At 38.6% G+C, this 17,284-nt stretch overlaps 1 protein-coding gene across 5 annotated transcripts in view; it reads left to right on the top strand.

Annotated features, from left to right (window-relative positions):
- WAC (WW domain containing adaptor with coiled-coil) overlaps nt 1–17,284 on the top strand; it is a 47,305-nt gene that overhangs the window by 20,107 nt on the left and 9,914 nt on the right. For all 5 annotated transcript variants that reach the window (XM_083466895.1, XM_083466894.1, XM_083466896.1 and 2 more), the window contains exons 4-10: nt 8,523–8,629; nt 9,380–9,495; nt 9,572–9,684; nt 11,373–11,690; nt 12,955–13,200; nt 14,757–14,879; nt 16,701–16,849. In XM_083466895.1, coding sequence (XP_083323021.1) covers nt 8,523–8,629; nt 9,380–9,495; nt 9,572–9,684; nt 11,373–11,690; nt 12,955–13,200; nt 14,757–14,879; nt 16,701–16,849 — 1,172 coding nt within the window. The remainder of the gene's footprint in view (nt 1–8,522; nt 8,630–9,379; nt 9,496–9,571; nt 9,685–11,372; nt 11,691–12,954; nt 13,201–14,756; nt 14,880–16,700; nt 16,850–17,284) is intronic.

Below are 17,284 nucleotides of genomic sequence, written 5' to 3'. Positions count from 1 at the left end.
TGCAATGTCTCCAGCGATGTTAAATTGGACCCAGGGGCCCAGAGCGGGGCAGCATAGCAGAGGGTGGAAACCACTTTTGCGTGGTATACCTTCAATGCAGAGGGGATGTGGGAGGCTCCGTCAGCCGCAAAAAATTGGAGTAGAGCATAAAGTATTGTTTTCCCTTTGTATTCAGTTAATGTAGCAGAGTTGAGAAATGATGATAGTGCTTCTGTAGTGTTTTTGTTTTGATGACTCAGCAATTGCTTCAGTAACAGTGTGTTGTAATGTTGTTTAGCAATTAGCAGGTTTAATATTCAGCATTTCCAGTAATTATTGGAGAAGAAATATAAAAGCTACCTACCTGAAATTCATTTTTATAACTTCTGTTTTTGAACACGATACCTTAACATTTTAAAAATACTAGTTTGTTTAGACATGCTTACAAATAATAAAGAAAAACTGGTAGTCTTGAAAATGTGGCTTGAACAGATCACCTGACTTGGCTCTGGCCTAGAAGCCTCACCAAAAGCTTCTACTAACTCTTGTGTCTTTTTCTTGGAATCAGTGGGAACGCTAGTTAATACAACGTTGTGCTCTCTGGACTTTTATCTAGTGGTTGCTATGTTTCATAAAACTCTTTATATACCTTCTGTACAAAAGCAGGCACATGTACCTTTTTACTTCTGTACTATTTTTAATGATTTTCCAGGTTTTATCATTTAAGTATTCTGATATTTTATGGGACTGCAATATTAAACCTATAGAAGTGTGTATAGAAATCAGCTTAAAGTAATTTAAGACTGCAATCATCTGCACACTTACAAGTAAGCTTGTGCAACACAGTTGGGTTTACTTATGCACGGTGTTCTGCTATGCATCGTGTCTTCATATGAAGATGCTTCAGAACACATTTAACCATTTGAAGAAGCCTTTATTCAGATCTTTACTGTTGAAAGAAAAAGAAATATTGCACTTAAAATGATTGACATTTTATTACAGTGGAACCTTGGGTTACCTACCATCCTCCTTATGAATGCTTCGGGTAACAAGCTCCGCTAACCTGGAAGTAGGTCTCCTAGTTGCAAACTTTGCCCCGGGATGCGAGCAGAAGTCGTGCGGCGGCAGCGGGAGGCCCCATTAGTGAAAGTGTGCATCATGTTAAGAACAGTTTCAGGTTAAGAACAGACCTCTGGAACGAATTAAATTCGTAACCGGAGGTACCGCTGTATAGCATCTGTGGTTGAAAGTTTAAATTAAGCAAAACGTTTTCAACATTAGTTATTTGAGTTGTTAGTGATGAAGTTTGATACTAATTGGGAAGTCTAAACTCTAAAAGATCCAGTTGCTCTTTACACCAGGGGTGGCTAATCTGTAGCCCTCCAAATGTTGGACTCCAACCCCCATCTGCCACAACAAGCATGTCCAGGGGTTGGAGTTGATGGGAATTGTAGTTTCACAACATCTTAAGGGTCAAAGGTTCTCCACGTCTGCTTTACATAGTTTAAGATGTGATAGTATTGTAAAACATCACTTCCTCCCTCATCCAACCATTCACATTGGTTAGAATTAATACTGTTGTACCTTTTAAGGCCACAGAAACATAATACAGACATTGAGCTTAATTATTATATATGATAGTAGTCCTTATCCATTTTATTAGCACCAATAAATCTCTTGCAGCTAAGGCTGTGATAGGGGAGTGATACTGGATTTATTTTCTAACAAGAATTTGAATACTGTGCGTGCAGATTAAAGATAATACAGAACCAGAAAGAGGTTTGCTTGAAATATATTTCAGTGCAGTGTACAAAGAGGAACAATTTCCTTTTCCTATTTGAACATGCTGCTTTGTAGCTAATAAATCACAGCTTATGTATGTGGTATTAAACCATAGCTTGGGCTTGCTTGTTCTTCTCGTTCTTTCATATAGCTGAAAGGTAGGTCTTCTGTTAAGTTTTGATTCACTTTCAAAGAAATTTGGTTTTGTGTTACATATGAATTGAGGATTGTGGTTTTCAGCTAACAGTGATTACCAGTGTTCTGGCAATGAGCTACAAAACCATAAATGACTTGGGGCGTTTATACCTGAAGAAGCACCCTGGAAGCATTGATGGAGAGCTTCTGACCCTTGTTAGCATCCCATCTTTGTGTGTTGCACATAGTGTGATGTGGGAGAGAGCCTTCTCTTGTGGCACCCTGCTTGTAGAACGTCTGCTTCACTTATATTTGACTGGCATTAGTCTTGTTTTCATTTCGGCACCAGGTTAAACTTGGTTATTTGCTTAAGCTTTTAGTAATTGTTAATCTCGCTGATTAATTTGTATTGACTGTTAATTGTATGTTCAGATTATTTATTTTATCAACTCCCGGTTCATTGTTGGCTTTATTACAAGATTGGTGTAGCCTGCCCTGAAATTCTCGGATAGAGGACATACTATTTGATGTAAACTGTGGTGCTTAGCTCATACTTTCATACTAAAGCCAAGATTCTTTGAAAGTGAAACTAAGTTCTGCAGAAGACTTCCTGACCCTGCAGAAGGAGCAGATAAGTCCATGGACCTGATTGTTTCCCCTTGGTTGGTGGAGGTTCATGCATATAATGCTGAACCATGGTTTAGCATTTTATGCAAACCACGCTTATATTTTGAGTAGCAGTAGAGCTTCTACTTCATAATGGATCTTAATCTATGGTTTGCTGCTTTAAAATGCTTTTCCTGGAATTCTATTGCTTCTTAGGCATTGCTATTTTGTCCTAGTCTTGCAAATGCATAATTTTTCCAGTATGTCCGATACTGGACAGTTTGCCGCTAGACAATCAGGGGGCTTTGCAGCTCAGTACAACATTAGAAATGCTGGAAGTTGATGGTTTCGTATAAAGAAAGAAATAGGCATTTTTCAGGTAAAATATTGCATACTCTCATTTTGTAAGGCTATGACACTCCTGGTTCTCAGTCTTAGGTGTGAAGCCTGCTGCATCTACATCATGGAGGTGTTTGGCTTCCTAAAATAAAGCTTAAAAGAGGAGTTATTTCTGTTCCAGAAACTATGTCTGCACCTTTACAGAAGGTGTGTCCAGTGGTATATGCAAATGAGATTTCTGTTCTAGAACAGCCATTGTTCCTGCTTTGGTGGCTATTGTTAATCCTTTTACCCAGAATCCAATAGCTGGATGAAATGGGTGTTAATCAGGGTTTGGGTGACATTAAATCAATCAATCAATCAATCAATCAATCTGGTGTGATGCATAAGACCCCCACCCTTTTCACTTTGCAAACCTAAAATTTCAGGGGTCAGCAACCTTTTTCAGCATGCTGGTTCCTGGACTGTTCCCAGGGCGGATTTAGAAGGCGATTGGGCTGAATCTGGCCCCTGGGCCTTAGTTTGCCTACCCATGATCTAGATCAAAGAGTGAGGCAACTGAGTTCTGTAGCATAGACACTGTGAGATTGGTGCTATCTGGTGTTTTCCTGCTGTCTTGAGAGATTATAAAGGGTTCCCTCAAACTTTCTCACACTAGAGCAATGATTTTCAACCAGTGTGCCATGGCACCCTGGGGTGCCTTGAATGATGGTCAGGGGTGCCACGGCCAACACTAGCCTGTCCCCCCCCCTTGTGATCTCGCATCTCTGCCTTCCAAAGGCTTGCACAGCTGTTTGTTGCAGCAGCTCTGGCTACAAGCTCCCCAGGCAAACGGTGCCTTGGGGGCTGGCCAGGGGTGCTGGTTGTCAGGAGTAAGCAAGCAAGTGGACAGACAAGTCCCAGGCCCCTGTGGGGCAATGTGAGGAGACGTCTTTCTTTGGGGCAGAGACCAGGGACGGTAGCAGCAGCTGCCCGGAGGACTCCCATGGAGAGGGAAGAGGAGCAGAGGCTGAGGGAATACTCTACAAGGGAGGGTGTTCTAAAAAGGGTGAGAGGCTGCTAGCTCTGCAGGCAAGGGGTGACATAACTGAGCACTTGAGCCCCACAGGGGTGCCACAGGGGTGCCGCAGAAAGGGGTGCCCCGCAAGACGAATGCCTCGCAAGACGGAAAACCCGCTAGACGAAAGGGTTTTCCGTTTTTGAGCTGCTTCGCTAGACGATTTTCCCTATGGGCTTGCTTTGCAAGACGAAAACGTCTTGCAAGTGTTCCGCTTTCCCCCCGCTTCCCCCCTTTTTCTAAGCCCCTAAGCCGCTAATAGCCTTTTAGCCGCTAATCCGCTAAGCCTTTAATAGCCGCTAAACCGCTAATAGCGCTAATCTGCTAAGCCGCTAATAGGGTTGCTTCGCAAGACGAAAAAACCGCTAGACGAAGAGACTCGCGGAATGGATTAATTTCTTCTTGCGAGGCACCACTGTAGTTGGTCAAAGGAGCCGTGGACTCAAAAAGGTTGAAAACCTCTGCACTAGAGGATAACTGTGCCACCTCGTTCCCCTTCAGTTGCTGTGGAGAGTGTTAGATGTTTTCCCTATCAGAACAGACAGGGTTAAGAACACTTTTGGCAGAAAGATTGTATAGTCTTCTAGATGAAGAGTTTCTTGCTTGCTTTTTTTTTAATGAAGGCACTAGAGTTTTAGGATCCGTATTATTAGAGCAATGATGGTCTATCCTCCAGGGCCTCAAAAGCCAGTGGGATGTTTCCAAACGCAACAGCAAAAGAACCCATTGGTTCCTCTAGAGAGCTCCAGTCAAATTTGAATTGCCTCATGGGTTTTCATGAGGATGTAAGGTTTCTTTTAATGTCTCTGTGATATTTATATTTGGAAGCATTTTTTAAGTGTAGCAAAATAGATTTCCAGTTTGCTCTTCTGAATAGCTGCAGTCCAAAATGAGTGAATGAATAAATTTACATTGTGAATTATTGAGGAGTTTGAAGGGTTTCCCTAAAGAACAGCCTTGCAGTTACCTTGCTAAGTAAAAATTAAAGATGAGCTTGTTTTTATCCCAACTTTCATGAGGCTTCTGTCTTATCCATTTCAGTGGCATAATCACCTCTCTTTTTACCAGAGTTTCAGTTCCCTGGCTAAAGGAACTCCTGGAATAATAATAACAATAATAATAATAATTCAATTTATTACCTGCCCTTCATCATCAGGTTCCAGGGTGAGTTCGAACAATTTTAAATTCAATTTTAAAACCGTGAAATCATAGCTTGGTATAGGGCTTAATTCTCTGTATTGTATGTGTAATACACCTTTTAATTATATATTATGCTGAAATCCTAAGAAGGAATGAGAAAACCCACTCCTGTTAGCAAATGGGCTTGACTGTATCAGGTGTGTACACCAAGGGGGGCGGGGATTATGTTTGTTGCTTGCAAAGAGCACAGAGTGTTTTCTATTGTACCTTATCAGATAGCAGTTGGTATTCTCTTAATATTTTCCTCAATATTAAGGAATGTGCTTGGTAAATGAAATCTGGAATTCACAGTGTCCAGCCTGTTTTCTGGGTCTTCATGCCTTGATTACGTCATCTTAGTATTGTGAGCTTCTTAAATCCATGTTGTATGTTAGCAAAAGTAGAGACTGGTGGCGTGAACCTGTTAATAGGCAAGCTTCCTGTAGAAAGACTTTCCTGTTGAAGAGCTTCTGGACTGTTGCCTCTTTTTCTCCTGTTTTGTCTAGTGGAGCGTTTCTTACATTGATTTAAATCAGGGTTTCTGAACTTCTGAGTTCATTGTCTCCTTGTTGAACTTTTAAAGTTGCCATCAACCCACACTTCAATTACTAGGAATGTAAAGGAAATAAACCAAAGGAATAACAGTATATATACAACTTTTATTAGTTACCCATCACTATGACTAGGAATATCAAATGTAAGAAAAGGAAATAGAAGAAGTGAAAAGAACGATGAAACCATGCCATTCTGTACATGCCCTTTATTTCTGAGCTTCATAGTTTCTATTTTTTTGCTCTGTACTATGTAAACTTACGTTGCACCCCTGAGAGTGCTGTTAGACTCAGGTCCTGCTTGCATGCTTCCCACAAGCATCTGCTTGGCCACTGTGAGAACAGGATGCTGGACTACATGGATCATTTCCCTGATCCAGCAGTTTTGTTATGTTCTTATAGCCCTTTATGACCTCATGGTCTTTATTCACATCCTGCATCGTCCCATTTACCCCAGGAGGTCAATATAAACTGCTTTGAGAAACCCAGAATTAAATTACAGGGTGGAATTGCCCTGTTTTTCTTCTTCCCCACCCCTAGAGCTTCACATTCCTATTATATATTTATTTATAAATTTATTCATAAAATGTTTGTTAAAAGTAGGTATCAAACTTGAACTTTTTATGTCAAGATCAAATTTGATATCTTTTTGATTCAGTGAGTGCGTGACACCTTGTCATCTTTATATGCTAGCAAATGAAACTTCCATTTTGCTAATATGAGCAGAGGTTTCCCAAATCCAAGTCTTGATTCAAATCTAGAGATAAGTGCTTGAATTCTACCAGGGTGAATTGATGTAAATTAAATAATGATTTAAATCAGCAAGAGAAAAAGTTGGAGTTCCCACTGATACGGCAAATATTTATTAAAACAATGGTGTTTTATTTTACAACTAACAGTAGTTACTGTATTTATCTGTGTATAAGACCGTCAATCTTCCCAAAAAAGCTCAACAAGTTTGGATGCAGTAAATATATTGGTGCTTTGAATATTTAATTAAAAAAGCGAAGTTGCTCTGTTTGAAGTTAAAATATTGATTTCTTAATTTTGGGTTCAAAAAAATAGGGGTTGTCTTATACATGGGGGCATCTTATACATCTTATACATTTTCTTACAACCAGCCTTTCATCTATTTATTTCATGTTATACATCTTACAGACTTTGTTTTTAAATAAAAAACAGCAACAACCCCTATATAGTTCAAAATATTGCTGTACAAGTCTCTCCTATGACTGGCAGCCATGACAATTGATTAAGTACATCAGATTATTTTTATTTTTATTTTCTTTCCAGTTATGCTCCTTTATATTTCACTTTGCCTTGGCTTTGCAACCCTTTGGTTGCAAAGTAGCAACCAAAAATGAAATTCCAGTGACTGATAATTACTGGCAGACTAGAGCAGTTTATATTCACAAGGTGATGGTGGTTATGTTTAGCTGGTACAGTGTAAGGGCAGTATTCTACCAACTTCTCCATCAGCATAAGAATTGCCACTAGCACAATGAGACTTTGCCCATCCCCCTCTATGCACACCCCACCACCCTACCATTTCCCTGAATCTGTTCTGGGGGGTTGGGGAAAATCTAGAACAGATTTAAAGGGGTGGTGTACGAGAAGGGGGAGAGTTCTTCTGTGCAAGCAGACAGCTTTGTGCTGATGAAACTACTTAGCACTAAATTGAATACAATCCTAAGTATTCATATGTGAGAAATGATCAAATTGGCTCTTTTGCATAAAAGTCCTTTGGCTCAAATGTATCTGATAGAGGGTCTTGATTTGGCTTAGAGATTAACTGTAGTGCTTATATCTAGATATTTAATATTAACTTATTTAAAAGAAACGTTGGCTGAAATCCAACACAATGTGAGTTGGCATCTGCAATCTGACTACCCCTTCCTCTTCTGTCTGCCTGCAGTCCCCCACCCACCTGCTCCAGAGTTTTGAACAAGGCATAGTGTCAAGGGTTAGCTGCAGAGGGAAGAGAGAAAAGGAAATTTGTGTTGTTCAAGCAGAAGTCTGTAACGTTGGCAGATACACAACTGAATATCACCCTTCGTATATATACTTAAAAAGCAACACACACCATTTTTATCCACCCTAATTCTTACAGCCCAGCATTTGTGAGTGTGTCTTTGAACTTATATTGCAGTGGTGGTCTTTAAGGCATACTTAATATTCTACATTTGACTCCCAGATTTTATAATGCTCCGATTTTAGATTGTTCTAGTGGTGAATGTGTTGACCTACATTTATGCTAACTTTTAGCTGTCAGAATAGAAATGGCCTGGCCATTTTGAAGTACACATAGTATTTTCTCATTTGGAAGGATTTTTGTGCAAATAGGTTGCCTAGTAGTATTTCATGGATTGTTGTAATTTAGCTGTCAATGTGGTACTAGGATTACTTTTGAATTAGGTGCTCCCATTTTGAGTGAGGAAAATGCACATTTCCTACTTTTATAGTAATTGCGGGGTTTTTGGATAATGATGTATATACTTCAGCACTCTGGATCATGTGAAAATGCCCTACTTTGAAATCTCTGTAAATAGGTAGTCTCAGATATTATTATGTATGAAAAACAGACTTAAATGGATTTTAAATGCCTTAATATAGATATAGGTTGAACAATAAGTTTCTCTTTGTGTTTTGTAGAAGTTTGAGTCATATTTAGGTAAAATCCTTTCTTTTCATTGGTTATATAGCAACTTTACAGGCTAATCCTATTTAGCTGAGCTAACAGAGCCATGCATAATTTTTAAGGGAACAGGAAACACTTCAAATCAATACATATCAGGATTATAATTTTATATTGGTCTGTCATCTGCTACATGATATAGTAAGCATTTTTACTTGTATCTGAAAATTAATATAAACCTTTAATTTTATTTTTTTAGGGACCAGTTACTCTCCACAAGAAAATTCTCATAACCATAGTGCTCTTCATAGCTCAAATTCACACTCTTCTAATCCTAGCAATAATCCAAGTAAAACATCAGATGCAGTAAGTATCTACGGTGAATTATGCAACTTTGTTTTACTTTATTTAACCCACAGACAGTGCTTTCTCTGGCTAATTTTCAATTAATGCAAATTATTAGAGCAAGACTGGTCAGACTGTGTTACACATTCAGTATTTGAGTTCATAGCATGTGAATTGAGTGATAAATACATATTTCAGAAAGCTATTCTCTTGCATATTGTTTTGAACCCATTGTTTCTTCAAGTCTGGTATGGCAGTAGGTTTCAAAACTCTGGCAAATAGAACATTTCTAAGAGCCATGAAGGAAGATGTAGGTGTACTGTTGGAAATATTTATACCCATTGCAGATGTAACATTGGCGTGTGTTTAGGGAGTAGACTGTGGGATTGTGCATTCTGTCCCTTGGTTTGTCTGATTGAATGTTCAGTTCCAATTTAAAGAAATTTGGACAATCCCAGATTCCTTTTCACAACATTGATACAACCCAGTTTGGAAACGGAATTTGGATTGTCCTCAGATTGAGCTAGAAGTAATTATGATCAGACTTAAAACCAAGGTAGCTGGGAAGGCATGCACAAAAACATGATCCAGTGCTGGAAGCCTAGTTGGCATTGTCTGCACTGACCTTAAATCTCTATGAACACAAGGGTTCCTCTTACTAAATTAAAGTATATGTTAAAGGATAAACTGGAAAGAGGGGTGGTGTTTTTGTGTGTGTGTGGGTATAATATATTAAGCTGATTCCATCACTTTTGCCCTCCCTTCCCCAAGTCCTATGATTCTGCAGATGACTGGTCTGAGCACATTAGTTCTTCTGGCAAAAAGTACTACTATAACTGCCGAACAGAAGTTTCCCAGTGGGAAAAACCAAAAGAATGGCTTGAAAGGTAAGTACTAATATAATAGGTGAAATGCAGTGTTGTACACTTGATATGATTTAACTGTTTGCTTTTTCCTCTCCAGAGAGCAGAGACAAAAAGAAGCAAGCAAAATATCTGTCAACAGTTTCCCAAAAGACAGAGATTACAGGAGAGAGGTGATGCAGGCAACTGCTGCTAGTGGGTTTGCTAGTGGAAGTATGTATGTTTTAATACAATAAAAAAATCTGCCTATCCATTTTCTATGCTTTGTCAGTAATTTCACATCAAAACAAATTTTACAGATATGCTAGACTTTATATGTGTTTTCTTGATGTACTTGTGCCTGATTCTTGCATAGACACTGAAATGGTTCCTGTGATTTATTTTATGAGCATGAATTGTACTCACAGCCCTTGCACAAAGCACCATAAACTGGTGCTTTCCCCCTTTTCTTCAATGACAAGTTCACCAGCATGTCTAAAGTTCTCTGTTTCGGTTGAGAATCAAGGTTGCTTTGTGCATTTATTAATTTCAAAAATGGGTCAGTTTAGGAATTGTTATAAATATTGCACATTCCACCTTTCTCATGAATTTCAAGCACAATTGTAATGTCAGTATTAAAGCATACTGAAGATGAAACCTTTCGTTTTTATATTAAAAATATTCTCCTATGTCCCTTTACAACTTCAATGTTGTGTAGGTTTGAATACAAATGCTTCTGAGTTTTCAGCCTTGGAGTAATTAATTTAGAGATGTGTCATTAGTTTTTATTATTTCATGCTGGAATACGAGATGCAAGTGTGTTTAGCTCCCTATAACCCTTGAAGGCAGTAATGTCATTGCTTCTCAAGAATATTTTAGCAGCTTGTCCCCAGAACTGGTAGTTCCACCTCCCTCAGAAGATGAGGGGGGCCTGGGAGAGGGCAATCTTTGTGGCAGCCCCTCTTTCCTCCCCACAGTTGCATTTGGTTTCTTCACTATGTAGCTTTTTGCAAATGTTGAAGATACATCTCACTACCCTAGCCTTTTGACACCTGAGATGTGCGTTTCCTGTAATTGGAATCTGTTTTAACTTTTAAAATTTATTACGAATTGTTCAGATTGGGCTGTTCCTCTTGCAAAAGACTCAGGCAGGAGCACATAATTGTGTGAGGTAGACTGCTTCTCAGTTTTTTCCTCCTGCCTAGGACAGAGCTCTCACTATTTTGTTGGCTGTTAGTCAGCTGAGTCCTCTTTAACTCCTTGCTTTGTTATTCTTTGTTACTTAGTAATCTTCCTCTTCTTTAGTTGTAGGATACTTTTTCCTGTCTTTGTTACTGTTTGGTGTCTGTCCATTTTTTTTACTGTTTGGTTTCTGTCCTTTTATTTGTCCTCCACTGAGGTAAAAACAACAACCTTTGTCTCCTTGCTAAATATCTTTTGCTATTCTATGCTCAGTGTTTTACTTCTGTTTAATTCTTTACTACTGGTCTTTGTTTCTTGTCGCTGGCTGTTTCTGTTTTGGCGGTGCCTTTGACACCTAAGAAGTGTGTTTTTGGCCCACTCAATTCCTGTGATTGGAATCTGTTTTAACTATTTTTAATTTTATATTGTTGTAACCCTCCCTGGGACCTACTGCTAATAAATTTAACAACAGCAACAACAACAAATAATGGAATTTGGTACTGAAGCACTCAAACCTTTGTAGTGCGGCATTTGTAGATATAATATGAATATTAGAAAAGTTAAATTTGATAAGTACATCACAGCATTGAGTATTTTATGAAATAATGTTCATTCTTCACAATCGCAGCTAGAATAGGATTAAAGTTCAGTAAATGCAGATATATTTACTTGGTCAGTATTGGAGCTCTAATTTGGTCTTTTCCGTTTCTCATTGCAACATTGTGAATGATAAACAAAAGTGGAAGAGAAGCATTCCAGTGATGCCGCTAATATGCTCCCACAGAATATTTTGTCTCAGACAAGCAGACACAACGACAGAGACTACAGACTGCCAAGAACAGAGACTCACAGTAGTTCGACCCCAGTACAGCATCCCATCAAAACAGTGGTTCACCCATCTACTACCCCAAGTTCTGTTCCACCGAGTCCATTTTCTCTACAGTCTGACCACCAGCCAAAGAAATCGTTTGATGCAAATGGAGCATCTTCCTTATCAAAACTGCCTACACCCACCTCTTCCATCCCTTCACAGAAAACAGAGAGAAAAAGTTTGTCAGGTAAAAACGTTTTTGGCTTCTCCATGTTGTTGCGTCAGATGACTATAGAATACACAACCTTTAGAGCTGTAGCCTGCTTACCCTATGCCGAGGAGTTGAGGTGTACATTAACCACGAATTTTAAACCTAGAGCTCCAGCTCATATATTTGGTTGTCACCTAATGACATGTGTTGCTATTTTTATTTTTTTTGACATGACATTTTCAGCGATTTACTCATTTTCTTATATCTGAAAAGTATGCTTAAACATCAAATTGCTTCAAGCCTTTTCAGGAAAGCATAAGTGGTATAACTAGCTTGTTTGACATATTTGTGTGATTAGTATTCCTACACAGCCTCTCTGAAGCCACTGTGTTAAGAGATCTTGACACCTGGCATTGAAACTTTAGAATACTGTGGGATGTATATGATTGGTGCTCTTGTGTAAGCACAAGGTCTGATCCAGCAGCAGGTGTCCAATAATGGGGGAGAACGAGAGCTTTTTGTCTAGGCCCTTCCCCCCTCCACCTGTATGTACATAATTTCATTTGTGTATTCTGAAGTCTCTGATATTCTCCAACATCAGGATACCTGACCAAATAAACTAATTTTGAACCTGTTTGACAACTGTGTGTCCTGTTCCTTGCTGGTACCATCCAAATTATGTATGCTTACAATACTGTACAAACCTATACATTAAGGTTTTGCAGGTGCCACCAAATCCAGTAAGTTTCACTTCTGCAGGTAACATTGGTGGTGCTTTGCCCTTTCAGGAGTGATATAAAGACATTCGAAACAGGCTTTGGGTCTAAATTCAGGAACTGTATCAGTTATACTGTCTACAGGCATTATTAGATTTTTATGTTAAATATTAATAGTTTGAGCACAGGATGTTTGAGAGTTTGATAGATATTTTTTTCTGACAGTGCACAAAGTTTAGCAGATGCCCTAGGGTGTGCACAATATCTTTCACAAGCACAACACACCCATTGAATTTCCTATGTGCTGAGAAGTAGAATGGCTGTTGCATGAGTGGGCTGCCACAAATATCACCCTTTGCTTTTACTTTGTAGCATTGTTTTTATCTCATTAACCACTTTGGAAATTCAAGTGTTCTGTAATGCATTTTTTTTTAAAAAAACAAAACCCTATATAATGGGAGAAATTTAAAACCAGCCACAAAATTTTGTATAATTTTGGCAAGTTTGATTTATTACTGTATTTAGAGTATGTGAAAGAATATGGGTCATGATGGGAAGAAACATAAATATCTCTGTTTCTTCAGAATCTATGTCAATGGACAAGTCTCTATCCCACTCGTGCACAACTCCTTCCACATCATCTGCTTCTGGGCTGAATCCAGCTTCTGCACCAACTTCATCGGCTTCAACAGTTCCTGTTTCACCTGTCTCACAATCCCCAATTCCTCCATTACTTCAGGACCCAAATCTCCTTCGACAGTTACTACCTGCTCTTCAAGCCACATTGCAGCTTAACAATTCAAGTGTAGATATATCCAAAATAAATGAAGGTAAGACAGATTTTTAATAGTTTGTCCTAATACTGTATTGAACAAAGTGACTACATATCTAGAAGTTACACTTCTACATAAGGTAGATTTAAAGTGTTAGTTTAATGCAATGACTGTATTGTGCACTTTGCAAATATGTGTCCAAGCGAACATTTACTAAGGTGATGGGCAGGAAGGAAAGATTTACAGGGATGAATTAGAGACATAGAGACTGACTTGGAAAAATATGAGGGAGTGGCATTTGTAGGGGAGAATCCAGCTGGTGATTCCCTGCTATAAATGCCTGCCACTGTATTCGTGTAACATGACAAATGGGGTTGGGAACCTCCATGTTTTTCTGCCTTTTATCTTGCATGAAGCCAATACTGGCTGTATTAATGCATTGGAAATTATTTTCAATGTACTATTTGCATTGAGCTTAGGGGAAAGTGGGGGCAACAAATGGAACTACTTGCATTTCAGCCAGTGAAAGTTGATTAACATCTTAAATTTGATTTTAGTACAGTGCATTTTAAACTGCAGTGCTGAACTTAACCATTGAACCCAGCGTGACATACATCTTAGTAGAACATACACAGGATTGCACTACTGCAGATCCCTGCAGATTCCTACAATTGCTGCTGCACTTACAGGAATAATGTGTACAATTCTGGTCACTGCAGCTCAAAAGATAGATCTGGAAAACGGGATATTCAGGACTTTTTAGTTTTGGGGAAATGGAAAGTAGAAGTCATGATAGAGGAGTCATGATAGAGGAGAATAAAAATGTGTAGACTGGAGAAAGTGGATAGAGAGAAGTTTTTCTCACTTAACATTCAATGAAACGAAATGTTGGAAGATTCAGGACCAAAAAAACAACAGTGCCACTTTGCATAATACACAGTGTCACTTTGCATAATACATAGTCTTATCCTCCATTACTTTGTCATTTAACTATCAGTGGCTATTAGTCACAATGTCTACTTTCTGCCTCTATTGTTTATGCCAGTATACATCTGAATACCAGTTGATAGAGAACAGAAACGGGGAGAGTACTGCTGCTCTCATGTGCTGCTTTTGGGCTTTCCTTAAACATCTTGTTGGCCACAGAGAGAACAGGATTTTTACTAGAGGGACCTTTGGTCTGCTGCAGCAGGGGTGCTCTTAGGTTCTTATGAGAAACTGGATCAGGAACTTAGTTTTAGGGAATACAGTGGTGCCCCGCAAGACGAATGTCTCGCAAGACGAAAAACTCGCTAGACGAAAGAATTTTCCGTTTTTTGAGTCGTTCCACAAGACGAATTTCCCTATGGGCTTGCTTCGCAAGACGAAACGTCTTGCGAGTTCTTGCGAGTTTGTTTCCTTTTTCTTAAAGCCGCTAAGCCGTTAATAGCCGCTAAGCCGCTAATAGCCGTGCTTCGCAAGACAAAAAAACCGCAAGACGAAGAGACTCGCGGAACGGATTAATTTCGTCTTGCGAGGCCCCACTGTAGTATTTTCTTTCAAAAATAAGTACTGTAGATACACTGTTGCTTCTTTTCAGGGAATGAAAGTGGTAATCTTAATTTGTCTGTTAGTTCTTACAGCTGCTGTGACACAAGCTTCTCTACAATCTATACTTCATAAAATTCTCACTGCTGGACCATCTGCTTTTAATATAACTTCCCTGATTTCTCAAGCAGCACAGCTTTCCACACAAGGTATTTTGGAAGCTTCTTTTTGTCTCCGTGTAAAATTGCCTTGTACGCTATGAGACTTCGGTTCATTTTACTGTAGAGGGATTCAGTTAGGAAAAATGTATCAAGTGTTAGTCCTAGTCAGAGTAGACCAATTAAAATAATGGACATAACTAACTTATATAGATATAACCTTTAAAGTCAGATTCCTAAAGGGTGTTCAGAAAAGCTGGTAGCTTCCACTGCAGCAACAATTTTTTGTTCTGTTATTCTGAACATATTTATGGAGGATGAGATTCAATTGTTTGGTGCATTCAGTCCAAATGTTTCTGGACCAGTCAAGCATAATAACATTAAAAATAATCAGCATTTACTAAAGCCAACAAAATTGACACTGCATACATTCTGTTGGACTGAGCTGCATGTGTGAAGATGTTGTTATTTCTCTTAACAAGTTTTATTGCTTATTCAGATTCCGGAAGGGGAGACCAAATCTATTCCAACTATAAGAAAGCTAATACTGTAGTGATCTAGTTCAAGTTCTTACTATGCGGTACTTACTATGAATACCTAAAATAGGTTATCTAGAAAACTCCTGCTATGCGCTATATTACTTTGAACTTAGTGGAAGCATTGGGAGTTCGGTTAGTTCTATTAAAAGCTAATAATCATAAGCAGAAAATGATCCTGACTAAAATTAACTTTCTTTAGTTTTTGTTGTTTGGTCTTCTGGGTCTATCTAGGGACAAAATGCCCTCACTGAAAAAAATTGAGAGCTGAAATTAGAACTTCTTAAAGAGAGCTCTGTGGTCAGTGGTAGATGTCAAAAATTAAGTAGTGCATGGCCTAGAGGCTGCAACTAACAAATTGAATAATTAATAATATATATTGGAAAATACACTTTGCATTTGCAGGTATATAAATATTTTGTTTGCCATTTAAAAGATCCCTTTGCCCCCCCAGTCTAAAACTGGCTCAGTGTGTGAAGTGGGAATTCTTATGCCCATCAATTATTATTCATATGCAACTTGACTGCCTGCTACTTTAAAGTAAGCTTTTTTGTGTAGTTCCACATGATATACAGTATATTTTCAGACTCTTCATGGGCAAATATATTTGACTATGCATGCCATGTGATAAGCCAGACTATGGCTCGCTGGGACCACATGAATATGTGGTCTCCTAAAGAGGAGTTCAGTTGTTTTGCTCCTCCCCAACCCTTTTTATTCCCATGCTAAGCTAAATCAAGATTTGGCTTAGCGTGGCATCGAAACCAGTGCTTGTGGTCAAGTGCTCTCCTTGCTAACCACAAACTATAGCTAAGGTTTGTTCCATGACTTAGCTTAGTGTGGCACAGGAGTGAAAAAGAACAAGGACAGTATGTACTTAATTTGCTTGTTTAATAGTTTGGTCAGTCTGAGGCTGAAGCATCTGTGTATGTAAGTACAGGATTTACACTCGATTATATAAATTGGTGTGTGAGGCTTTAAATAGTTAACTTTAAGTAAAGCCATTTCAGCAGTGAAAATTCCATACAGATTTAGGTGCTGAAGTAGCAAAAGATAGTCCAAAGCTTTTAAACCCTTCAGCACCTAGTTTCAGCAAACAATACAACGGCATCATCTGGATATGACTCCTGTTACAGCATAAAAAGTTGCTGAGTTTGTAATTTTTAGTCCTTCATGGAGCAACTGTTTTATGTCTCTTGGCTTTCTCATTTGGTCACAGCTCCTCTTCCCCCTTCCATTGCTTAAGTCTTCCAAGCTTTATTTCCTAAGAATACTTAAAAAAAATAATACTTAGATTGAGTAAGATTTTAAAAAATTGTCATGGTCTTATTTACAGCTCAGCCATCTAATCAATCCCCAATGTCTTTAACATCGGATGCCTCATCACCAAGGTCATACGTATCTCCAAGGATAAGCACGCCTCAGACTAACACAGTTCCTCTGAAACCTTTGATAAATACACCCCCTGTATCCTCACAGCCAAAGGTAAGATTTTAATGAGTTACAGCAGGAGTAAAACTCTGCTTCTGTTGTTAAAGCAGACACAAGACTCCAACATTGTAATGCTTTAAATATTTTTTAAAAAATATTTTTGGCTGTTTCTTGTATTAAACAAGAAACCCAAAGGATAAGAATCTCAATGTTTAGTACTTCAACAGTTTTCATTAGATGACCTTTAATGGATGCTCTAGTTTCTGGTGGAAAAAAACAAGTTGCTTTAATTATTATTATTTTAGTCTATAACTGTCACTGGTTGGACTTGGTAACAAAGTGGCTAAGAGTGAGCTAGGAATTCCCAGTACAGATCTTGCCTTCGTTTTATTGGTAGGCAGCCTCAAGCAAACCACTCTCATCTTCTTCTACCTTCAACATGGGCATAATAATAGTGGCTTACTTTAAATGTTAGCAGGATTTCTTTTC

This window comes from Podarcis liolepis, assembly GCF_965112155.1.
Source record: "Podarcis liolepis genome assembly, chromosome: 12".
Classification (NCBI taxonomy): Eukaryota; Metazoa; Chordata; class Lepidosauria; order Squamata; family Lacertidae; genus Podarcis; species Podarcis liolepis.
Note: the sequence above shows the minus strand (reverse complement) of the source record. Positions and strands in the feature narration are given on the sequence as shown.